This window comes from Corylus avellana, chromosome ca4, assembly GCF_901000735.1.
Source record: "Corylus avellana chromosome ca4, CavTom2PMs-1.0".
Taxonomy (NCBI): domain Eukaryota; kingdom Viridiplantae; phylum Streptophyta; class Magnoliopsida; order Fagales; family Betulaceae; genus Corylus; species Corylus avellana.
The window spans coordinates 29,646,113-29,671,554 of NC_081544.1; the positions used below are offsets into that span (position 1 = coordinate 29,646,113).

Genomic DNA, 25,442 nt, shown 5'->3' on the forward strand with positions numbered 1-25,442 from the left:
CTTTATTTAAACCATAAAATTAAAACTCGAAATATGTGATCTGTACACACTGACATACTAAAGGTTGGGAAAAATAATCCTCTCTATTTCAAATTCTCTCAATTTCCTCCGATTAGTGTATTTAGAAGGGCAAATTTTTCCAAATTTTTTTGAGGTTAAAATTTTTGGACAATATTATCCTTCTAAATGCACTAACTGGAAAAAATTGAGAAAATTTGAAATTGAGAAGATCTTTTTCCAAAGGTTGGTCACCTACGGAAAAATAAAATAAAAAAAATTAATTAATTAAAAAAAATAAAAATATAAAATATAAAAAAAAGTTGCAGGAGATAAACTTAAAAGCTCTCACTCGACCAACGTCCCTAACCTCAGCAGAAGCATCTCCTCCTAAGTCGTAGGGTCTCTCACTTGTGAAAGTAGTACCTTTCCTGTCCTTTCTCAAGGAGGGCTAAGACCCAAAGCTTGCACGAGTGAGACATATAGCTCAATATCTTCAGGTGAGTTAATTGCTCTGTTATCTTTGTCTTCCATGCATGCAGGCTTGCAGCTTTCTTTTCGTTTCTCCTTAATAGCAGTAATATTCCATCACCGTTCTTCTCTTTGAAACCTACTTTCGGAGTCCTTAACTTCTCCAAGCTTTACAGTGAGTGAACGTTGACATTTCTAACATGCTCTCCATGTGTTCGTTATAATGTCTAAGTGATTCGCATGAATATCAATTGCAATTGGAGTTTGGAGTGGCAAACCAAAGAAGGAACCATCAACCATGTCTGCTGCTCTCTAAATACATACGAGTTGTCATATCGAAATTAATTGCTTAGAGAAGAATACTTGCTTGCCGCTTGACTTTAGTTGATTTTTTCTTGATATTACCCAGGAAGAAAGCTATGTTTTGTTAATGTATTTTAGGAGGGTTTTTTTTTTCGAAAATGTGATTTGAAAAGGTTAAAATTTGTTTAACTGAACGTGAATGTTCTGCATAATACTTTTATGTATGTATATTTTTTGTGTATGTTGCGAATTCTAATGACCCTATACAACTGTCAGTCCCTCCAGTTAAATTTTTTGTTGTTTTGCTATAGAATATAAATGGTTCTGGTTTTAACTCAATCTCAAACCTCCAGTAAAAATCACCATATGAATAGAAAATAGTGTATTCATATGTCAGCAACCATCCAGTGTGAACTACGCATTTTATTTAACATATTAATACTTTGTTAAGGTATGGCAGTGAATGTCTTTTTGCAGATGGTAAGGAAATCTGAAAGAAAATCCGCAATATGCCTGCTGCAGATGAAGCACCTATCATTATCACCTATGTAGCTATATTCCTTGATCAGTTGTGCTTATCAGTGAGAATTTTGCTTCAACCTGCTCAATAGCAGCAGCCCTTTTGAGGAACTATTTTATGTTACAATCAGTTGGAAAGAATGAGATTCATGGTATTATATTATGTAATCTCCTGGCAATGTTACCCTCCTTCAACAAGTTGTAGGCTTTAAAGCTTGTCGTTACTACAAGTTTGAAAAATGGCACTGTCCCTGCCTTTCTCATCCCAAATGGATTGCCCTATCTCTTTCCTCAATTCTAGTTTCCTCCCTAGGAATCCTTCTTGGTTACATGGTAACATTAACCAACATTACAAGAGCAGTAAGAACTTCAAAAATCTGTCCATTTCTATTTCTTGTTCATCTCGCAAAATTGTTCAAAGCCCTTCGCTAGACAGGCATATTGTGAAGCAAAACAAGATTCGGTTTGTTCAAAAGCTGAAAACACTGCTCCTTTCTAAGCCAAAACACTATATGCTACTCCACATTCTTTCAAAATGTCGATCCTACCTTTCCCTTTCAAAGCCTCGCTCACTCCTCTCTATGATTCATCGTTATCCTTTAATTTTTGAAGTCTTCTCAGTCCCAAGACCACCCTTACCATTCAATGCTACAAAATCATATTCTCAACTTTGCGTCCGTCTAACCCCAGCAGCAGCAGCCCTTGCCTCCCAGGAATTAAAACTCAAATCAGCAATCTCAATGACCTTGGCAACTAAACTCCAGAAACTTCTCATGCTTTCATCTCACCGTCGGCTTCTTCTGTCAAAGTTGGTTCACCTTGCTCCAGATCTTGGTCTCCCCCCTAATTTCCGTTCCCGTCTCTGCAATGACCACCCTGACAAATTTAAAACTGTGGATACTTCCTATGGCCGTGCACTTGAGCTTGTATCTTGGGATCCACACTTGGCAAATCCTCTACCCTCTCCTGAAGTTCATTCACATGATATGATAGTAGACAGGCCTTTGAAATTTAAACAGCTGAGACTTCGAAAGGGACTGAACTTGAAGAGACATCACCAGGATTTTCTGATCAATTTTGGGGAAATGCCAGCTGTATGCCCTTATAATACTTCTGCGGGGGCGTTAGCAAAAGAGTCCATCGAAGAAGAGAAAAGAGCTTGTGCAGTAGTGAGAGAGGTGCTGGGGATGATGATTGAAAAGAGGACTTTAATTGACCACTTGACTCATTTCAGGAAGGAGTTTGGGCTACCCAACAAGCTGAGGGGAATGTTTGTGAGGCACCCAGAGTTATTCTACGTGAGTTTGAAAGGGCAGAGGGACTCTGTGTTTTTGGTGGAGGGGTATGATGAGAAAGGAGCCCTATTGGAGAAGGACGAGACTTCGGTTATAAAAGACCAGTTGATGGCGTTGGTTAGGGAAGGGAACAAGATGAGAAGAGAGAGAAGAAGGGCTATGATATATAGCTATGCCACTGGTGACTCTAATGATGGTGATGACGATGATGATTACGAGGTTGATCACAATAATGATGATCATGATGATGGTTTGGATGATTTGTTCGATTATGAAGATTCAGATTTGGATTGTGTCGTCGTGGTCGGTGATGATGAGAGCAGCGAATCATTAGGCCACATGGAGAGTGGGTTGTTTTGGACTGCAGATTCTGCTTCTCTTCTTAATGATGTAGATGGAGCAAATATGGAACCTTGGTAATCATGAATATTGTTGATGAAACAACGTACATATCTTATGGAAAATAGTAAAAGTAAGAAATAAATTTTTTTAGTGTTATGATATCGTGATGCAAAGGTAGCAATTGTAACATAAATTCACACACTTTTGCTTGTTGCATTTAGATTTACTAGAAACAATCTTATACTACTTGAGCCATATTGGTCTATTCTACTGGGGTATATGTCAACCTACAGGTTGGGTGCTTGTTTTGTTGATGATGCAATAACGTGTTGAGAATAACTTCAATGTGGTATGGGCACAAACCAAGGCTTTTATGCCCACCATTGAGAGGTTGACACATTTGCCTAGAACAACAAATATGTATGTGTTAGCAAAACACAGGATCTCACCCTTCTTACACTATCAAAAAAAAAAAAAAAACCCTCCCAACTCAGCCATTGCCCACCGTTCGCCGCTAGCCAGACTAGATGCTGCCGCCGCCTAGGATAGATCTCTCTCTCTCTCTCTCTCATCGTAGCCATGAGAATTGTCTCTCTCCATGGTTTTAGTTGATTTCATCAATGGCAGGAATCGGTTGTGGTGTGGGAGATCTCGGCTTGTGCAGCGATGTCTGGCATGGGTGGTGGTTGGAACGATTCTAGATTTACGGATCTATGGAGAGAGAGAGATCCCGGCCTGAGCGACGACGTCTGGCATGGTTGGAGGTAGTGGTGCTTGTGATGGGAGGAGTGTTTTTTTATTTTTTATTTAAAAAAAGTGAAAGAAGGCTAGATCTTGTAAGCTGCTCTCTAAAATGTTATTTAGTAGTTAGTACGTAAAAAACACATGTTTTTTGTCTACCTATAGACTAGTTTTTAAGAAATTCATATCAATTTTTTAGGGTTAATTATATTTTTTCCTTTAAAATACTATTCATTTACCCATTGTCCTTAAAAGTATTTGGATCCTCTCCAACAGTCCATGTAAATGGGAGGGTAGAGTTGTCAAAAAAAAAAAAAAAAGAAGTGAAATTATAATTCTACCCGAAATCTCCGTTTATGAGTAAAAAAAAAATGATGAAAAATTGACAATACTCTAAATTTAAAAACTAAATTATATATATATATATATATATATATATATATATATATATATATTAAAAAAAAACGGCGGGACATTTTTGATCTCTCGTTGCTTTATGAGGGTAGGCGCGATCAACTGGTTCTTCAAAATATAAACTATTATTTATGAGATTTCAAAAGCTTTCACAGGAATCGAGCTCTTAATTAACAGCTAGGGTTGCAACGGGGTTTGGGAAATTTGGGGGCAAAGCAGTTCCCGAGCGGAGTGAGAAATAATAGGTGGGGCAAATCACTGCAAGTGCTCAATCTGTGTATATAACATATACAAGCCAAAATACCCTCACAATGAGACGCAGAAGCTATAGAGAGACGAAAAACAAGAACAAAAGCGATTCAAATAGAAGCTCAGAGAGAGTCTCTTTTAGATTCTGATGGAGAGCAGAGAAAATAATTTTTATTTTTATATGTAGCCCAAAATGCTCCGCGGAAGAGAGAGCTTGATCCGATTGGTGGGCAAACGGCGTCACTTCCTTCCCAATCGTGGAACTCTTCTCTCCGCCCCTGTCGGCACCGGTAATGATGGGAAAGTCGTCTCCGTTGAGAATGCAGAGGCTCATAAAAAATTAGACGAATGCGAAGAAGAGAGAGAATTTGGGAACGAGACTTGTCACCCAGAAGAATTGGTAACTTGCCCTGTTTGTGGGCACAAAGTTAGTGGGGAACACAATGCCATCAACACTCATCTTGGTATGCATTTCTTTTTTCATATCATATATATTTATTGATTTTTATGTGTACTTTTAGGAATATATGGGTTTGCAGCTTTGGTGTTTGTGATAAAGCCACTACCGGCTTCTTAAAATATGCTTGCATAGGAAGTTGTTATCTCTTAATGTTATATGGTGGTTGGCTTCTTAAACTTGAGAAGCTTTCTTCGAGAGAGAAAAGAGAGACTGAAAATGAAGAAAAGAGAGAAGTTTCCCAGCCTCCGGTCCAATCAAGATACAAATCCTCATTGCTCGTTCATTAATCAGGAGGCTTCTTAAATACAAATGAAAGACTGACAAGGACACTAACATTTAACCAACTTGGACTCATAACTCACTAATTCGCACATGATTACAACTGATCCTTAGACCTCTTCCTCTTCTTCCACTAACAGCTCAAATTTTCCCATTTTTCCTTAGAAACCAGCCACGACAGATCTCTTCCTAATAGCCTACTGACAGGAATCTATTCGTGGACACCTAAGGCCCGGGCGCATGTGCCTGCCTCTTCAATTAACCTTGTCCTCAAGGCTAGGGAATTTTTGTTTCAGCTGGCCATAGTCTTCCCGGGTTGCATCTTGAATCACGGACTGAGACCATTTAACGAGAACTTCAGAGGTTGCTTGGTTTCCCCCTATTTAATCATTCTTCTCGGTAAAATAGTCTATGTTTTTGGATGCAAGATCTATTCTTTGGTGCTCAGGCAGGGTTGGTTGGGCTGTAGCCCTAGATACCAACTTCTTTTTAAGACAGGATACATAGAACATTGGGTGGATTCTGGTGTCAGGTGGAAGGTCCTGCTTGTAAGCTACTTTAACAATGCGTTGGATTGCCTGATAAGGGCTGAAAACCCTTGTTGAAACAGTGTGTTGAAGAAGTAAGAAAACTCAGTCTCCCACCTCAAATTTTCATTCTGTTCAATGAAGGTCAGCAAATATTTTCATTCCATCGTGGGCTTGTCTAAAAATTCTCCTTTAGAATATAGTATCTATCTAGTGTGATGTATGGAATATATGACAAAGGTATGGAATATATGACAAAGGCGAATTTCTTGCTCAAGCTTCTCAATCTGGGAAGGAACTGCTCGCTACTATTACATGTGTTAGAACAAGCAACGGATTGTGCTGTGCAAAAGCCGTTGCATGTTAGAGCAGGCAAGGGATTGAGTTGCACGGAGGTGGAGTGGGGCGGAGAGCGGTAGAGGAAGACTTACATGCTGTCGTCAACACACGCTCCAACAGGTAAGTAGGTCCGTTACCGGCCTGCTCCGGACCAAAAAGACTTAACAGGGTGGAAATTGAAGTGGAGGACATCTCTGGTCTTTAGCACTTCTTCAACAGCTTTCACCCTTGTAGTGCTTGGAATGTAGGAAATGAGACAAGGGGGAACACCATATACAACTTCGTAAGGGGTTAGTTTGGTGGAGTGAGTGTTGGTGTTATACCACCATTTTGCCAGTGATAACCATTTGGACCATTATTTGGGTCTTGCTCTAATGAAGCAACAAAGGTAATAGTCGAGGCATTTATTGACTATTTCTAGTTGTCCATCTGATTGTAGGTGGTAAGATGAACTAAGACCTAACTGAGTTCCTTATAAAATGAAAAGTTCCTCCAAAATACACTGGTAAAGGTAGGATCTTGGTTACTGACTATGGTGGAAGACGTGCCATGCGATTTGAATATGTCGTCCAAGAAAGTTTACCTATTGTAACAACTGTGTATGGATCGGAAAGGCTGACAAAGTGGGCATACTTGGAGAGCCTCTCGTCTACTACCATTATCATATTCTGGCCATGTGAGAGGGAAAGTCCTTCTATGAAGTTCATGCTAATTTCAGTCCATACTGTGCTTGGAATTGGCAAAGGTTGAAGGAGGCCTGCTAGTTCCACATTTTCAGTTTTGTTGCAGTTGACATTCATCATACTCTTGGATGAATCGTCGAAGATTGTTACGTTTTCCTTTCCAATAAAACTCAAATTTGATCCTTTGCATAGTCATGATATTAAATGTCCCCCTATAGGGCTGTTGTGCAAATGTTGCATTACTTAAGATTTAAGGGCCATATTTGATCCTAAACATACCTGGTCTTTGTGTGGAATAATATTTGTATAGATTTCTTTTATGGCTTCACTTATGGATGGTATGGAATAGCTGAATTTGAACATTCTATGGGACAGACCAATCGAGTAATGATATTGAGGCATCCTCTTTTGCATTTTTTAATTTCTTGGATTACTGGTTCTCATTTGTCTAGTCTTCTTCCCTTTTTGGACCATGCATTCTTTACATGTTTAGTTTTTTTTTTTTTTTTTTTTGTATGAGGAACTCACTTCTTGTATACTTCTAGTGTACTTGGGCGGTGCCCCAGTCTCTTTTTTGTTGATGTTGTGTACTTTACAAAAAGAAAAAAGAAAAAGAAAAAGAATCATGATTTCATATTGTAACCTTTTTTATCTAATGTTTTAATATCTCTGATTTTTGAGTGACCGTATTGGATGCTTACTCTATGGTTTTGATGAATGGCCCCCAGATGCATGCCTGTCTCGAGGAACCAAACGAAAATTGACCCAACAGACTCTTCTTCAGTCAAACTTCTGGTCACAATCTAAGGTTCAAGCTAGTTCCTTTGAGTTAGAACAGTTAGAAAACAGTGTGTGTGATACAGGTCTCGATGACCATCGTGTACGCAGTGCTGTTCATGGATTGCCCGACTTTAGTGCTATTGAAGAAAATGACATTAATCTGTTTGGATCATCCCTAAAGTTAGAGTCTGTTGTGCAAACTTACAAAGATGGTCCGTCTGAAAACCCAATCAATGATGACAGGATCAACTACAATCTGGACACCACCCAACTATTGTCCCCGAAGAATGAGGTTCTTAAAGGTGACAGGGATTTAACTATAGATGACATGTCTGGGGTTACTCTCGAAACTTTTATTGTTGGCCGTAGGTTTAGTGATGAAAAGGAGTTACATCTTGGGGCAAGCATTTCTCTTCTACGAGACCCTGATAATGATAAGGATCCCAATGCTATCAAGGTTACTCCTCTATTCTGTGCTTTTGCCTTTAGTTTTAAGTTTTAAATTATTTATTATAAAGGCATTGCATGGTCCTTTTGAGTCAGGTTGTTTCTGCAGATACTGGATGTGGTAAAATGCTTGGCTTTCTCCCTCGTGAATTAGCTCAATATTTGTCTCCTTTAATTGAGAAGTTCTGCCTAAGCTTTGAGGTAATATATTTCTTAAATTGGAAAGAATCATGCCTGAATTTCTGTGCTTTTTCACTTTTTCAAGTGTCTGGTAGCGTCTTCTATATTATATAAATAGTAAGGCCTAGGGGAGTGCTTTCTTGAATAAAGTTTTCTATGTACCTTTGGCATCCATTCACATCAAACTCAATAGAGCTTGTCGTTTCATTGATGGGATTGCTCCCACAGTTCTTTTCTTTTAACATAAATAAGGATATAGTGTAGTTAAAAAAAAGAATGCAACAAAGAAAAGCAACAACCTTCTGGAGTGATGATCTAATTAACTATACTCCTTGAATAATAACCAATAAAAGGTTATTGTTATTGAACATTACACTTGTTTTTAAACACCTTGCATAATTGATTGAACTCAACTAAGCCTTAATGCCAATCAAACTGGGTTTGCTACTTCTTGCATAATCATATGTGATGCGATAGATTGGTGTTGTATTTGTAAAACTAGTGGGGAAACTCTGGATCATCTCCTTCTTCATTGTGATGATGTGAGAGATTTGTAGAGTGTGGTATTTCGGATGTTTGGAGCAGAGTGAGTTATGCCTAGACGGTAGTGGATCTTCTGGCTTGTTGTAAAGGAAGGGGTCAATCGGAATGATATTAATATTCTTTGGAATTTTATCCTTTTTTTTTTTTTTTTTAATATGGTGCATTTGGAGAGAAGGAATGCGCGAAGTTTTGATAATTGTGAGAAGATGAGTTCGAATCTACAACTCTATTTTCTTAAATCCCTCTTTGAGTAGATCTTTGCTAACCCCCTTCGCAATAGCTCTAGCTTTGTGGATTTTGTGCTCTCTTTTCTCATTCTTGACTTGTTGAGTGTCTTTCTCTTGTATAAGTCATGTGTACTTGGGTTGCACTCCTTTTATTTTTAATGATTTATACACACACACAGAGATATGTAAAGAACGGTGAAACTACTTGATTTTTGTTCTCATCATGGTAACTTTGGGATCTTTCAGGGATGTGTGAGTTCTGTTCCAAAGAATCCTTTTGATTACGTTCCCATTCAGATAGTGTGTCACAAGAGCATATTACATGGTGAAAACGAATATGAAGGTGTAGAGGCTTTCAAATGTTTGTGGAAAAATGCTAAGTGTGTAGTTGAATCTGCAAAGGATTGTCCACCCAGCATGAAAAAATATCAGCAGAACTTTTGTCTATTAATACACGAGGTTTTAAGAAGTAATCCTCACCTATTCACAGATGATGAAAAAAATTTCATGGGTATCAAATCTAACTCTGTGTCTTTGTTTCTTACCCCCTTTTGAGTTCTTTTTTTTCCCTGACAGGCTGACTGCCTTATATGTTGTGCTATATGTATGCAGAATCATTTACTTCACTCTCAAATGATAGTCAGAGGCTTTTCGTTCGGCTTTATTTACGAAAAGGTTTCTTATCATCAGATAATCTTTTCTCATATATTAGTTTTAGCTGTGCATCTCTAGTTATCTTGTCATTCTTCTTACAAATGCATTACCTGTATTCTTTTTTTTTTTACTTCAAAAAAGAAGTTTCTTAAGATTTTAAGTTATTGCTATCATGTATAATTTTTGTTCATTTTAAGATGCTTGCAAGTTTGACATCTAGTCACTTTTCTTTGCAATCAGCTAAAACAGATTGAAATTTTGGATTGACTTATGTTCACTCTAATATGATTTTACTCATGTAGCAATTCCTTGACATCAAAATTAAGTAATTGGTGTGGTAAAAAAAATTTAAAGTTGATGGCTAAGCTTGTAGCTCCTCAAACCATATATATCATCTATCAGATTCTCAATAAATAAATAGCATATTCAAAGGTGAAATACTAAATAGAAATGCATACTTCAGGGCCATGGTTCCGGATGTCTCATGTTTCCTACTCAGAAGTATTGGATCCTCAAGAAGCAGTCAAGGGTCTCTCTGGTAAAAACATAGTAGTTATATTTCTTGTATGTTTTGTGGCAAATTTCCAAATGAAGGTCTTTCTTGATATCACTTACCATGCTGCAGCAACAGGTTATATATGTTCAGTTGAAGATACAGATGGACTTCATGACAATGACATTAAGGAAATGTTGAATTTGCTCACTGTTTCTGAGCTACGTGATATTTTGGGCAACCTTAAGGTTTGCAATAATGGACATTACTATAAGAATTTGGTCCCATTCTGACTCAATTGAGGCAGCATCCGCTATTTTAGTGCGTCCTATAGTGGAAAATTGCTATGGTATTATTATGCTAATAATGTATTTTATTGTATTGTGAAAATCTGTCTCCATTATACATTGTATTCTTCAGATTTCATTTTGGACAAAATTAGTAAAAGTCAAAGAATGTTGCATATTTCCAATATACAATTTACTTCTTAAAACTATATTAAGTGTTCATATGGAGGCTTGGGACTGAACATTCTTGTAACTGATGCATAGCTAGTCTAAAGTATGAATGAAGAATGTTAATGTAAGGCTGTAGTCGGCATATAACCATCAGCCAGATCCTTTCAGATTTTTGTGCCTAAATTTAAAATTACTTGTCACTTTAGACCTGTCACGGGCTTAGTTGAATTTATCTGAGTTTTGTAGTTTATATCATATTACGTTTCTAAAATTTTGAGTTTTGACATATTAGGTCTAGTAACCATTAAATGCATACCACGTGGTTCTGTGGTGCAGAAACCAAAGGCATAATTGGTTTTTGAGCACATTTCTTATGTTATACTAACAGGTGGAGCATTATGGGTGGGTCCTTCTAAACTTGGTTGCACCCATAGTTTTCGCTCCAAAATTGATTAATTGGCTTTCGATGACTACACAGTAAGAGAGCTACTGTGTGGACAGATACGGGTCAAACATTTTATTCATACTATGTATATTTGTATGTATGTTTGTGTGTAAATATCCCATCTGTTGTCTGTCTATATGCATGTAGATGTTGTTCTACATAAACAAATTACACGTATAATTCATATCGAACACTCATTGTTTTACTCTATTAATTCCTAAAAGTAGAAAACGATATTTGTCCCGTTAATTAAGAGTGCAAGATATAGGCTACTGACTATCCATATATTTATTCTTTTGCTGGCATTGTCTTCACATGCTTACTGCCTTGAACAGCATTTTAATTGTGCTTGTCCTACCAAATTGAGGTTTTAGCATTGTCTTTCTGGTTTCAAACTCAATGAGCAAGACAGAGCATTTCAGTTGAAATAATATATTCGCTCAATGAATTAGATTTAGAAGTTATCATTATCTGATAAAACTTATGCTCTTCCTAAACAAGTGAAATAACTTTTAGTAATGGACTCTTAACTCTAATCTCTCTTTGATCTGAAGTATGCTCCGGTGCATTTTTTTATTGTTATCTGATGGGTCTTATGTTCAATTGTTTTGTGCTTCTTTTGAGGTTTCAAACTGTAATCATGGTACGAGAAAGAAGAATCTTATTGAATCGCTTCTCTGTTCATATGGAGATGGATTATGGTATGAATACAATCTATAAGAGACTTGTTGACATTTTCAGTTAGGTGTGTTAATGAGTGTATATTAAGTTTATCTTTTTCTTGCTCTCTTAATGTGCAGCCCATCCCTACCAAGTGTGATTTTGGATAAAACTGGTGCCTGTATTAGGATATCTTCAAAATCTGAATCCTTTATCTGGCGTGCTGAGGTGCTGTCGTGTCTTCTAGTTTGTCATTTATATGTGGCAGCAGTTTGATTTAATTGTAATTTCATCTAAAATGATCTTTATGAATTTCACTGCCCCTGCAGAGGCTTTTCTTCCTGAATAGCGAGCAAGATCTATCAGCGTTTCTACTAGTTGACTTGGGAATCGTCAAGTATCCAACTTACAACTGCATAATTTCAGAACAAATCTTCTCGGGTCGAGATGACCTGCTGGCTTATGAAGAGGTGTTACCATTGTTTCTATTTAGTAAAAAAATATTGACATTCAATTGCCTTTACCATATGTGAGGGTCATGGATTACAGGCCATCGAAGTGGCACAACTAATGGATCAAGCTCTTGATGGAAACGCTGTTGAATTAGTGTTAAAATGCATAAAGATTGCTGACTCCCGTATTTGCTGCTCTCCTACGAAAGCAATTAAATCCTTAAACTCTGAATCAGCGGCTACATTTCTTTCACGCTTTTCAGCATCGTGGGTCTACTCAAAAGTGGTCTCATTGGGAGTTTCCTTTCTCGAGCGGGAGCGCAGGTATTAATGTGTTTACAAATTGTTGCTTCTTTTTATGTGCTTATACTGCGAACTACAACATTAGCCTCTGTGCCTGATTTCATTTTTCCATTAATATGTTTCTCCAGTTGTATACAGTTGAGTAATCATGTCTCACTTGTGATTGTTTTTATGATAATAATTTCAGTGTAAATTATGCGAAGGGTTTAGTTATAATTAGTATCTTGAAAGTGGATATAGAAATCAAAAGGAAATACCACAGTAAATGTTAAAGAAGGGTGGAAATGTGTTAAAACTCACATTTTTCGGCATTATGCTGCCATTGACTCAATATGCTTTTATGAGGGATTATTAATGGTTACAAAACCTGCAAATGCAATTACAGGTATTAGTAGTAATGCAAAATTGTTGGTCTCTGCACTTCAGCATATGGTTATTCTATTTAGCAGCTGAAAAAACATTTTTCTTCTGCTCAGGTATAAGGATGCAATAAATTTACTCAAGTGGTTGCTGAATTGTTTTACTTGTGATGGAAGAAGAGGATATTGGACACTAAGGTTGTCAATTAATTTGGAGCACATAGGGTGTCCCAATGAGAGCCTTGCAGTTGCTGAAGATGGATTACAGGATCCATGGGTGCGTGCTGGTTCAAGGATGGCACTGCAGAGGCGAATCCTTCGCTTAGGGAAACCACCGAGGCGCTGGAAAACGCCTAGTTTTTCAGCATCCATCAAGAGGAAAATCACAGAGGTAATTGCCTGGTTCTTTTAAGAATTTTAATGTTCTGATATGCTTGTTAAACCTTCAAGTCGAAGTCATTAAGTACATCTAAAACTTGAAAGTAGTAGACGCCTAAAAGTTGCTCCTCTTCCAATTGTGACTGATGTTGCTGGAAAACATTTTAGGTTCATGTTCAAGGGAGACCTTTGAACTGTGAAATGGGCATGAAAAACAGGTTTTATGGAGAAGATGGGGAGCAATGTGGAGTTGAGCAGCTTGCCCTACAGTACTATGCTGGGGAAGGAGGCGGATGGCAGGGTGTTCATACAGAGAGTGGCATTTGGTTGACAATATTTGGGCTGCTTATGTGGGACATCATATTCTCTGATGTACCTAATGTCTTCCGCAACAGATTTCAGGTATGTTTATATGTTTGTTTATTAATTTGTTATCTTTTCTTCAGTTTCTGTCACAAGTGTTTTGTTTCTAGTATGCTTTTTGAACTAAAGTCTTTCTTCTTCAATACTCTTTACCTCCAGCTGCTTTAGACTTTCTTAACGTACTTGCTTTTCATGTTTTTTTTTTTAGTCTCTTTTTTTTTTTTTTTTTTTCCTTTTCTTTTTCTTTTTCTTTTTTTAGTTAGGTGTTTCTCTTGTATACTTTATGTGTACTTGAAATACGCTTTTGTGCTTTTAATGAAGTTTTGCTTACTTATCAAACAAAGTATTGGTGTAGAACTTCATACTTTTTTTGATAAGTAATTGCAAATTCATTAAAACTTGCAAATGCGCAACTTTAGCACACGAGAAGTATACAAAAGAGACACCTAGTTAGAAGCAGAAAAAAGATCTAAAAAAAGTGAAAGCTTAAAGTATTAAAATCAAAGGCGGCGGTCCAATGATAAAGAGTCTGAAAGCTTTGATTCCACCAATGTCCTCTCAGAGTCTTCAAAGCTTTGATTGTTTCTTTTCCTCCAAAGATACCACCTAAGGCAAGACGGTATCATCTTCCAAACTTCATCAAGCTAAAACTTGCCACCCACTTAGCTAATAGGTCGAAAATCATTAATGTCAACGGTCTTGGTTTCTTCGGTATAAGAGAAATGAAAGTGGCATTGAGGCCATTTTCAAACATACCTCTAGCGTGAAAGTCATGTTTTGTAACTCTTTGTTTTCCAAATTACAGTCTCCCAGTAATTTCTTGTCTTTTTGCTTCTGTCAATAGGCTTAAAAGGAATTTCCATTTTGCAGACAGCACCCTTGGATTTGGAGTCTGATAGCTTTTATCTGGCAAGAAAGAGCTGTATAGAATCTCATCTACAAAAAATTCATACTGGCATGGCTGAGGGGATCCTCATCATGTCATGGGAATCCCATGTGGGAACAGCTTGTAGGGGAGTTAATTGGAACCGGCATTCCCTAACTGAACTTCGGGCAGCTGTTACATGTGTTGGTGGCCCTTGTTTGGCCTCACTGTGCCGACATCTTGCACAAGATTACCGGAGCTGGTCCAGTGGAATGCCAGATTTGTTGCTATGGCGCTTTCATGGGGAGTACAGGGGTGAAGCAAAGCTTGTTGAAGTGAAAGGCCCCAGGGATCAGCTGTCTGAACAGCAGCGAGCATGGCTACTTTTTCTAATGGATTGTGGGTTTAATACAGAGGTTTGTAAGGTGAGCCCTCTGCCAATGTCTGCATGACAAGTCATATTGATTTGCTGTAAGAGTGGAAGAAAAATATGACAAGAATGCGTACGACGATGAAGTTCACAGAAGCCATTCAATGATTACGTGGACAGTTTTCCATGAAAAATCATCCTCAAAATTTGTGTATGTAGGCAATAATGCATTCTTCCGACTGCAACCAATGTTGCAGAAAACCCTACACTACAAAAAGTCAAGGTTCTATTTTCATTATTGTCAAGGACTAAAGTCAGGAAATAAAACGGTTCAGCTTCTATCCTAGAGTCAGAGTTCGACAAAGGAAATTGATGGTGAATATTATCAGCCTAGTCAGGTAAGGCCATATCTTCTGTATAGTGGATAAAATTGAGGAACCTTCTGGTATTTTTGATCAGTTGTTAAGCAGATGTATCGATAAAGAGTTCATCTTGATGCTCCCTGATTTCAGACGGAAGCCTGGGAATAGGAAGATCAGATCTGTGTGATACCAGATGGATATATTGGTTGACGTTAAGTGCCATAAAATGCAGTCATATCTGTATCTACCATATTAAATCTATAGAAAGATCATCGTTAGCATTTAGAGAAAAAAATCTATCAAAGGGGTCACATTGATTGAAAAACGACAAAAAAGAAAAATAATTTGGGTGTGGATTGATAATGTTTTTGATAAGTGTGTTTATTATTATTATTATTTATTTTGGTTTGAAAAAGTGTCTTGATGTGATTTAAATGTGAGAAGTATTTTTTGGTGGATTCACATTTGAGAAAAGATATTTTGTGGGATCCACTTAAAAAAATTGTTTAATTGTGTTTTCAAATAAATGAGTATTAAACATGCTTATTTTGAGGGGAAAAAAAATGTAGAGCAAATGTATGGTCACCCACAATGGGTGGGGGGTGGTTGCACTGCACTAGTTGGGTGGCCATGTGACCATCTCTAGCCTATTGTGATGGTTTGTGGCCACTTCTAACCATGACAAAAGTGGCCACGCAGCCACCCATGGCTTGTGATGGTCATGCAACCACTCTTAGTCTCTTGTAGTGGCTACATAGTCATTTTTTATCAGGATAGTTACACGGTCACCTTTTTTCTTCTAATTTTTAAATATTTTAAATAATAATAAGTTAGTTCATACCCATATATAAATTATGTACTATCTTTGTCAAAATACAAAAATTAAGTACTACCTTTGTCAAAATATTCTTATAAGGTGCAGAAAGTTTTATAAAATGTATATTAGAATTTCACTATATCTTGACCTTCTAATTAACCAATAAAAAGTATATTAACTCAGCAAATGCTATAAGAGACCACGCCACATAAGCTTTGAAAAATAAAAGGTGATGTATAGCATTACTCGTTTTTAAAACACAGTTTGGACATTAAAGTATAGGGTTAAAGTTGGGAGAAATGATATCCCTACATCTCTTAACATTCTCTCATTCATCTCCATCCACATGGGTCTTACATATCCAATGGTAAATTTAAGGTGGAGATGGATGGGATAATGGTAAGAGATGGAGGGATATTATTTCTCTCCGGTAATCATATCATAAGAACCCTAACTGGGGACACGTGGAGGAGCCTGAGTTGGCCATTGGGAACAGTGAATTCATCTCATCTAGAGCTGCCTGTGTAGCATTTAATATGTTAGTTGCTCAGAGCATTAGCTCACCAATTGTTGACTTCTGCCTTTGTAGGGATATGACTTTTTGTACAACTTCCAAAATCTCCCTCATGTCCTCTTCTTCAATGCATCATTTAGTCCACTATCCTCAAAGAACCCAACCACTCTCCCACTTAGCCTGGCTGAGCCATACACATACTCATGACTTGTCACCTTTTTATGTCACCAACTGTTTCCCCTTCGGATGAAGGGCTTGAAAAATTAAAAATGTTATACTTCAAAGTTGACAGGGATATCATTTCTCCTTTATTTTGAACCCATATATATATATATATATATTGACTCACATTTTCTCGATAGCTATTTTCTTGGCTTATATAAAGTAGGATTGACAATTTTTTAAACGACTCGTATACTCAACACGAAATTAACAGTTTAAGATTTTATATAATTGGGCTTAGGTCAATTAAAATCAACCTAAATTAACATGTTTTTTTGAGTTAGCTCATCCTTGCGGGTTGTGAATCTTTGTCTCGACCATTTTAACTTGTGAGTTGGCCAAGGCATATAAGGGGCATAATAGCTTGATGTCATCCCTTCATTCGACTTATCACCAAGGATTGCACTTGTTGCAACTTGTGAGGCATACATACATATACACCACACATTCCCAATATCAAAACCCCTTAATATTCAAAAGATTATTATCATTCTGATTACAAAGTTAAAAATAATAGCATAAAAAACTAATAAAATTGAAATTATACAAAGTTAAACCATTTTAATAAAACGAACTTAAACTTTTGTTCAAGTTTAATCCATTTAATAAATGAATTTAACTCCAATTAAGGGTGCGCTTGGAATTACGATTTCGCAAGAATAATCTGCATTTTTAAAAGTTATCGCAAAACGTAAGACGTTTGGCATTACGATTTAAAAAATATTTAATTTAAAATAGAAAAAAAAAAATCTGCGATTTCAATAAGCAGGCTAAGAGATGCTTATTTGAAAAAATGCGAATTTTTACGATTTTAAAAAGTAGCGATTTCAAAAACGCTATTTTTAAAAATACATTTATTGAAACCGCAATCTCAAACGGACCTTAAATTTTACAGGAATTGGACTTGGGTTTTTTATAACGAGTCTTCCGTGGGATAAAAATGTCATTAAAAGAGCTTTAGAATTTTAAATAAAATTTTGAATTATTTGTTAATATTTTTTTTAAAAAAAAAAAAGAAAAAAGAAAAAGAAAAGAAGTGAGTTGATCTGTTTAGGTTGCGTTGCGTGCGTCTTGGCATCAAATCGGTTTCAATCCCCCATGCGCATGTAAAGTCGGTTTGCCGACAACACCATCAAAACCCCCCACGTCCCATTATTATTACGCAACTACACACACACAAAAGAAAAAGATAAATAAATAAACACTTAAAAATTAAAATTAAAATTAGTACAAAAATACGCCTAAGCGAGCCAAGGGGGAGAGAAATAAAATATCGTTCACATCCCTTTCGGCCTCTGCAAAAAAGGTTGTGTGGATTCATTCCCATTGCTCACTGGTCCCCTCTCTCCGGCAGACCCAAACGGCAAGTTTCTCATGTATTCGATTCTTCTTTCTCTATCTTTTCTTTTTCTCTTGCAAGTTTCTTCTACGCCAAACTGTTTATCCAAATTGATTTGCGAACGCCGTGGCTTGTTTCCGGAGTTTTGTCTTTTGAGGTGTTGGTGGGTGCCTTTCTTTAATTATATTTTTCCTGCACTATCTATGCCCCACTAAGCTTTCATTTTACTCAAACAATAATTCCCTCAAATAAAAGAAAAAGAAAAAAAAATATACATTTTATTGGGGGTTTTTTGTAAAATTTGATTCTGGAGAAGCTCTTACCAATTGGTTTGTGTGCACGCATACTGGGTCTTTTTATTTTTTATTTTTATTTTTTGGGTTTAATTTGATGTTATTTATTCATACATTCTATATTTTTCTGCCTTTAACCAATTACTGGATGCCGGAAATGCTATTGCTATTCATAATGGTCCAAACATGAGGTTTATTTTATATTTATTTTATTTAATATGTTTATTATTGTTCCGAAGTTGAATTTTTTTCCTTCTGGGTATCTGTTTGTTTGTTTGTTTATGCGCCTATATATTTGTGTTTTTTTTTTTTTTTTTCTTCATATAGGTTTATTCTATTGGTTGTCTTTGTTAGTAATATTCATTTAGGTTGGGTTCTCAAATTAGGGTTTTGTTTTTTGGTTTGATTATTTTCTATCTTTTCTTTTCCCTGATTGTTAATATTAGAATTGTGCATATGAATGCAGAAGGAGCATGTCCTACCAGGCGGTGGACGGAGTCGATTACATGGCGGATGAGCAGGAAATGGAAGATTTTGGAAATGAGTTTGCAGACGAAAACTATGTTAGAGATGGAGAATTGGGTCTTGATGAGTATAACATGGTGGTTTCCCTTCTCTCCCTCTTAATAGCTATAATTGCTTATTGGGTTTCGGTTTGTATGTCTTTCCCTTGCATTGGCAAGTTTTGATTTCTTTTATCTTTGAATGTGTGCAGCTTACGAGGGTGACTGATACCTCGGCAGCCCAAGCCAGGCAGGGAAAGGATATTCAAGGTATTCCATGGGACAGGCTGAGCATAACGAGGGATAAATACAGACTGACTAGGCTCGAAGAGTACAGGAATTATGAGAATGTCCCTTTATCTGGGGAGACCATGGACAAGGTTTGCTATTTGTCCGAAAGTTCTTTCTTTTTTGTTTTTAAGGAGTGGAGTTTGGTATTCGAAATTGTAATGAAATAGTATGATAATTGTATTCATTGTGTTAGGAGTGCAAGCCAGTGGAGAAAGGTGGTAACTACTATCAATTTTTCCACAACACAAGATTAGTCCAGCCTACAATCCTTCATTTTCAGGTTTGGGGACTTTCCAAGTGCCGACTTGCTTTTCCTTTGTTTGCTTTGAAGTTTTTTCTTTTTTTTAACAAATGTGTTAATTAGGGTTTTTGTGTCCTTAGTATATCCCTTCCCTCACTGAAGATAGGAAGTTCTTGACTGTGCAAGACAGCTCTTTCAAGTTGTTATTTTCTTTTTTGATGAATTATGAGGCCTTTTTGGCTGCATTTAATACCATCATTCTCTCTCTCAAGTTAACTGCTATGACATCTGAATTTCGTATTCTATGTGATGAACTTTTGTGGCCTAGTTGACAAACTTTTTGCAATTGGCATGCAGCTAAGGAACCTGATTTGGGCTTCTTCGAAACATGATGTCTATCTAATGTCCAACTATCTAGTTATGCACTGGTCATCATTAAGTGGCAATTTGTCCGAGATCCTCAATTTTTCAGGGCATGTAGCACCTTCTGAGGTATTACAGTTTTTTATATGTAAATTTTATCATATTGGACATTAACATTTGAAAAAGAGACAAATCGCAAGTTGTTTTTACAAATTCTTATTGCATTGTCCATATGTGTAAGTTTTAGTTTTTGTTCTCCTTATGCTAGTCGTTATACTGCATCCTTGCTTACTGTATGCAGATAATTTTTCCTTTTAATCTTTTATACATTTCTCTGTTTGCTAAGCTATGTTATGTTGCTGTGTAGAAACACCAAGGAAGTTTATTGGAAGGTTTTACACAGACTCAAATTAGCACACTGGCAGTCAAGGATAATTTCTTGGTTGCAGGTGGTTTCCAAGGAGAGCTTACTTGTAAGGTTAGTCATGTGTTAGCTGCTATTCATGTAGAAGGCTGTAGTTTTTTTTTGTCGCTACAATGGTGATGAAATGTTCATATAGTTGGTTTCAAACCATAAATGGCTTCCTCTGACTCTCCCACTTGCATGCATATGAAGCATCTGTATGTTTCTTGATGTCTTCCTCATTCTTTTGAGTTTTGAGGTCAAATTACTGTGGATGGATTATCAAATTATTCAGCCTTTTTTTTTTTTTTTTTTTTTTGGAAACTTCACTTAACCCCTTGAACTTCCATCACTTTTGCAATGTCCCCCAAACTCTCAAAAACTCTCAAAATAAATAAATAAATAAATACAATTCAATTAAGAAGGAAGAAGTACAAAAAGGAGGAATATTTCACTCACAAAATAAAACAACTAATATTAGAACTTGCTCTGCTATTCTGTCCAAGCTGGCTGAGGAAGACTTACAGGCATAAAACTTAAAAAATATGCTGAGGAGCTTTCAAGGGCTTCTGAATATAATTATAGACCTGCTTTGACAGCAGTTGAGGAGCATTTGAAGCTGGATTGGGTTTAGGCATATCCTCGAATATTAAAGAAAGCTTCCTGCTTGTAGTTGTATGTTTGCATTAATAGGTTCATTGGTTATTTTCTTCATCGGTTTCCTGTCTCTTGCTTCAGCGATGTTCGAATTTATAGCAGTTATTCACTTCCTTTTTTTAATAAAATTTGATGCCTCTTGACTCTTGAGTGCTCTATGACATGATATTCTACAGGTGGACTGCTAAGCATTCAGGAATAATTCTTGAATATTGTCAATCACTGTTTTCTTTAAGGTGTCTTTTCTATTTAGTGGAAGTTGCATATCTAATAGGTTGGTATGGCATGGACAGTTATTGCATTTTCTAGCTTTCTCCCTCATGCTTAGGTGAAGTGCATATTTTTGGGTATGTGTGATAGCAAATCTATAGGAATTGCTGTTTTAGCTTCAATCTTCTCTTCTGTTTGCCTACAAAGTACTTTAGAATTTCCTTTAACACTATCTATAACCACTTAATACATCCTTCAATTTTTTATTTATATTTAATTCTGGATGTGATGCTGAGCTAAATCATCCCATAAAACCCTGCATTCTGCCACTGTAATCGGAGTTCTTCCAGAATTGTTTCTATTACATAGACAAGAGTAGGTCTCCTTCCATTATCTTGAACCAATCCAGCAAAATTAAGTTTAAAAAACGTTATCTGTGCCATCTTTCTTCCACTTAATGTCCTGCGTTAATAAAATTCTCAGCTCTACTAAATTGATTGGAAAACTCAAAAAAGTTACCAGCAGATTTTTCTAATACTGCAGAAGGGTTCAGAAGTTATTTTTTTGCCACCTCCATCCAGTCCACATAATGCTCCTCTGTATCAAGCACGGTGGGACAATTGCCAGTTGCCTTGAGCCAAATACATCTGCTAAACTCTTTTGATAAGTAAAATGCTAAACTCAGAAGCTCGAAATATGTAATCAATAGTTTGTGTTGGAAGCCTTTGCCTGATCAGCATCTAAAGAAAGATTTTTGATCTTAAGAACATTTGCTTTCCAAATGTAGACCAGAAAATCACTTTTGGGATGAGATCAATTGTCTTTGATTTGACTCCCCTTGTAGCTGACTTCACCAGGAATTTTTCATCTTGGGTTGGGCCCCAGCTAACTGCATCATGTATTGGTGGTTCAATAGGTTGCAGAAAAGTTGGAATCAACTTAATTTTATCCTATTTCACATATTTCATTTCCTCTACATTCTGTATACTGTTCCTAATAAAATAGCAAATGTCAAATTCCAATCTATATTAGTTCTTTGGGACTCAATTAGCAAATGGATTAAACAGTATTTAGCGACTCAACTATGAGTCCAAAAGAAAATATCTTTCCCATCACTATCCAACAGAGTCCTTAACCTCAAAAAAGGTTTCTTCAAAAAGATGTTTTTTCTAAATGGTTTGGACTATATATCATGTTCAGATGTTTTCTCGGGATTACTGATATACAATTTTTTTTCTTTTATAAGTAATCAATAAAATTTATAAAATGCGTAAGGTGCCCTTAAGTACACATGAGGTATACAAAAGGAAACACCTAACTAGAAAGAGCAAAAGACACCCCTTAATTACTGATATACAATTGATTTCACAACATGTTCATTTTTGTATATAAAGAATTATAAGATGCTTTTTGACTATAATGCTTTTTAATGTTCATGTTATGAAGATTGTATTTTATCCATTGCTGCAGCGTTTGGATAAACCAGGAGTTAGTTTCTGTACCCGGACCACCTATGATGATAATGCCATCACAAATGCTATCGAAATATATGAAAGCTTGAGGTATCATAATAATTTCGAAAAATAGAACAGTTGAGCTGATCTTGTGTTATTCATGGAAACACAGTATGACACAGAAACTCTTGCAGGGGTGGAATTCATTTCATGGCCTCCAATAATGATTGTGGTGTAAGAGAATATGACATGGAGAAATTTCAGCTTTTGAATCACTTCCGTTTCCCTTGGCCGGTGAATGTAAGTCTCTTAAGCATTTAGCATGAAATTGTTGATTTTCGTGAATCTATTTTCCCAATAAATTCTAGTCATATCATTTCATTTCATTTCCCATGTCCAATTAATTATGCTTCCTCTGTAAATGGGGTAACAATCTAGAAGGGTAACTTAAGTGACCAGAGGTTATGAGGCAATGAGTGTTGTATCAATCTGATATCTTGACATCAAGCTGTCAACTAGGAACCCAATTTTTTTTTTTTCATTTTTGCCTCCAATGTATTAATTCATGTTGAACATTGCACGTGTTATGGACAAAGGTCAATGTGAAAGGAAAACTCAGTAGACACCTAACCAAGCCTGTGAATAGGATGTTGTCTAGCATTGCCGTGTCATGCTTCTTTTGATTTTTTAAGATATCTATATCACGATGACCCTATCACAACATTTTTCTTTTGACTCATGCATAGCCAGCATGATCCAAGAACTATTTTCTTATGAATGAACTGGTTCATTTTGATGCAGCATACATCAATGAGTCCAGACCGTAGGCTTATTACTGTTGTTGGAGATCACACAGAGGGATTGCTAGTTGATTCAAACAGTGGAAAGGTAAAGAATTCTTACTGACGTGATAACTGTGATTGCGTTTTCTTTTTGCATTTCTCAAGTATAAACATTGTTGCTGAGAAGATGTGTGAAATGGATGATTTCAATTGTACAGTTCCAGAAGTTTACTTATATCTTCTCGTTGTTGTCCAATGGCACATTACATTGCTTTTTCCAATTTCCAATTTTTCTCAAAAAAAAAAGCAGGAAAATCATTGGTTTGATCAAGTTCTCAATTGTTATCTTTCCTACAGTATCATATTTTTGTAGAGGGCTAATCCATTTCACCCTGTGCAAGGGTTGAAAATGTTCAGTGCATGAAAGATTGCTGTAAATGTTTGCTATTTTTTTGGAATGTTTTCTAGTGGCACAGAGTAGCTGCAGTGGTGAAACCTGCATTTAAAGAAGTAAATTGCAGGTGCTTAAGAGTAGGAAATGAAGAATTTCACTGACAGGATGTAATTGTTGTTTTTGATGTTTCCAGACTGTTGCCACAGTGGTTGGTCATCTGGATTACTCTTTTGCTTCTGCATGGCACCCTGATGGACGAACATTTGCCACGGGGAATCAGGACAAGACTTGCCGAGTATGGGATGTAAGAAAGCTATCATCGCCAACTGCTATTCTGAAGGGTAATTTGGGTGCCGTCCGATCAATTCGCTTTTCCTCAGACGGTCAGTTCGTGGTGGTGGCTGAACCTGCAGATTTTGTTCATGTGTATAGTACAAAGTCGGATTACAAAAAGCGGCAAGAGATTGATTTCTTTGGTGAGATCTCTGGGGTATCCCTGAGCCCCGATGATGAATCTCTGTATATAGGAATATGGGACCGGACATATGCAAGCTTGCTACAGTATAACAGAAGGCATACATATGGTTATCTTGATTCCTTCTTGTGAGTTGTGATCGATTGATCCAATGGATGGCCATCAACAACGGTACTGCATAGTTGTTGGAGGAAGAAAAGAAACCAAAAAAACAGAGGGTACTGAAATTTTACCTTCTACTCCAGAAATTTCTCTGTTCCATCTAGGTCAACCTGAACAATCAAAATGGACAGAAGAATAAGCTAGCTATTTCTGGCTACAAGTTCACTCAGTGTGTGTATAGTGCTGGTTCTTTACTTGCAAGCAATGCCCCTCTGATTTATCTCTCTCTCTCTCTCTCTCTCTCCCTCTCTCTCTCTCTCTCCCCCATCTTGAGTAAGCTGTGGTGCCTTGTGATCTTTAAGGTTTTATTGGTGTCATGTACATACAGTTGTTTTGGAATGGAATTAGATGTAGTCGACGGCTCTCATTGGATTGAGGGAACATTTTCTACATAATTAATCCCTACTTATAAACCTCTGTCAAGATTTGATTACCACCCTCTTCCTCAAGTGATACAAGATAATCATGTGCATGTGCTTATCACATTGTTTCGTCTTTGCTGTTTCAGCGGCTTGAAGTTTTCATGTAATCCGTATTTATGTTGTTTTCACTGCTTTCTATTTAACAAATTGTCCCTAGGAACTTGAAATTCAAGCCAACCATCTTAAATTGTGACTCTTCAATGTCCACGTTGTATGGCAATCCCCCAAATGTTAATCTTGCCATTTGAGCCGTGTTGCCTCCCAAAAGGAAAAGAACAAGGGATGTTTGAATATGTTTTCTTTTAAGAAATGCTAGGGATTAATATTTTATTTATTATTATTATTTTTTTTTTTTACTATGTCTACACAAGGGAAGGAAAGTGGGAGGGGGGATTCGAACTAATAACTTCTGTTTCACTAGGCATAGACGCATAGTCCACAGTTGATTAAACTATTTCTTGGAGACCAATTTTTTTTTTTTTTTTTTTTTTTTTTCATATTTGGCTCATTTCATTTTACAAATTAACCACTAAATTTGTGAACTTATGTGGATTTCATATAAGTTAATGGTGAATCTCATAAATGTAATGGTTGATTTATTAAATTTATAAGAGAATATTAGCCAAATATAAGAACTTATTGATTCCTAGCATTTTTTCCATGGTTGACCATTCTTTTATCACCTATTAATCTCCAATAGGGTTTATAAAATGCTGAGAAGATGAAGTGAGAGGGAGAGGATCCTTAGTGCAGTTGATGTCTCCGATCAAGACAAAATTATGACTATCTATACACGATTCACATGCAAACTTGGATGGAAGTCATTTTTTTCATGCTATTTAATTAAAAAAAGTAAATATATAAATATTATATTAATCATCCAATAAGAAAAGCAGTTGAATGATAGCGAGATTGGCGTCGCCTCACAGGACCTAAATAGGT

The 25,442-nt window shown here is 36.5% G+C and overlaps 3 protein-coding genes across 6 annotated transcripts; all 3 read left to right on the forward strand.

The window, feature by feature from the left end:
* The first annotated feature begins 354 nt into the window (after positions 1-354).
* On the forward strand, positions 355-3,149 carry LOC132177300 (protein WHAT'S THIS FACTOR 1, chloroplastic-like). The gene is made up of 2 exons (XM_059589562.1): positions 355-497; positions 1,249-3,149. Exon 2 carries the CDS (start codon positions 1,530-1,532, stop codon positions 3,003-3,005), a length of 1,476 nt encoding a protein of 491 aa, XP_059445545.1. The 5' UTR covers positions 355-497; positions 1,249-1,529; the 3' UTR covers positions 3,006-3,149.
* A 1,050-nt stretch (positions 3,150-4,199) lies between these two features.
* LOC132177299 (fanconi-associated nuclease 1 homolog) lies at positions 4,200-15,348 on the forward strand. The gene is made up of 14 exons (XM_059589561.1): positions 4,200-4,795; positions 7,348-7,856; positions 7,943-8,047; positions 9,043-9,307; positions 9,409-9,471; positions 9,914-9,988; positions 10,076-10,191; positions 11,471-11,547; positions 11,647-11,734; positions 11,836-11,976; positions 12,056-12,282; positions 12,738-13,011; positions 13,167-13,400; positions 14,232-15,348. The coding sequence occupies exons 1-14, from the start codon at positions 4,525-4,527 to the stop codon at positions 14,676-14,678; spliced, it is 2,892 nt and encodes a 963-aa protein (XP_059445544.1). The 5' UTR covers positions 4,200-4,524; the 3' UTR covers positions 14,679-15,348.
* A 2,381-nt stretch (positions 15,349-17,729) lies between these two features.
* On the forward strand, positions 17,730-24,495 carry LOC132176998 (uncharacterized WD repeat-containing protein C2A9.03-like). Of its 4 annotated transcripts, none has more exons than XM_059589174.1 (10): positions 17,730-17,874; positions 18,610-18,745; positions 18,859-19,026; positions 19,131-19,217; positions 19,536-19,670; positions 19,909-20,019; positions 22,282-22,373; positions 22,460-22,565; positions 23,067-23,153; positions 23,635-24,495. In XM_059589174.1, exons 2-10 carry the CDS (start codon positions 18,617-18,619, stop codon positions 24,046-24,048), a joined length of 1,329 nt encoding a protein of 442 aa, XP_059445157.1. In that variant the 5' UTR covers positions 17,730-17,874; positions 18,610-18,616; the 3' UTR covers positions 24,049-24,495. The 4 variants fall into 4 exon arrangements, with proteins under 4 accessions (XP_059445157.1, XP_059445156.1, XP_059445158.1 ...); XM_059589173.1 differs by having other exon boundaries at positions 17,731-17,887; XM_059589175.1 differs by lacking the exon at positions 17,730-17,874 and adding an exon at positions 17,918-18,013.
* Positions 24,496-25,442: the final 947 nt, after the last annotated feature.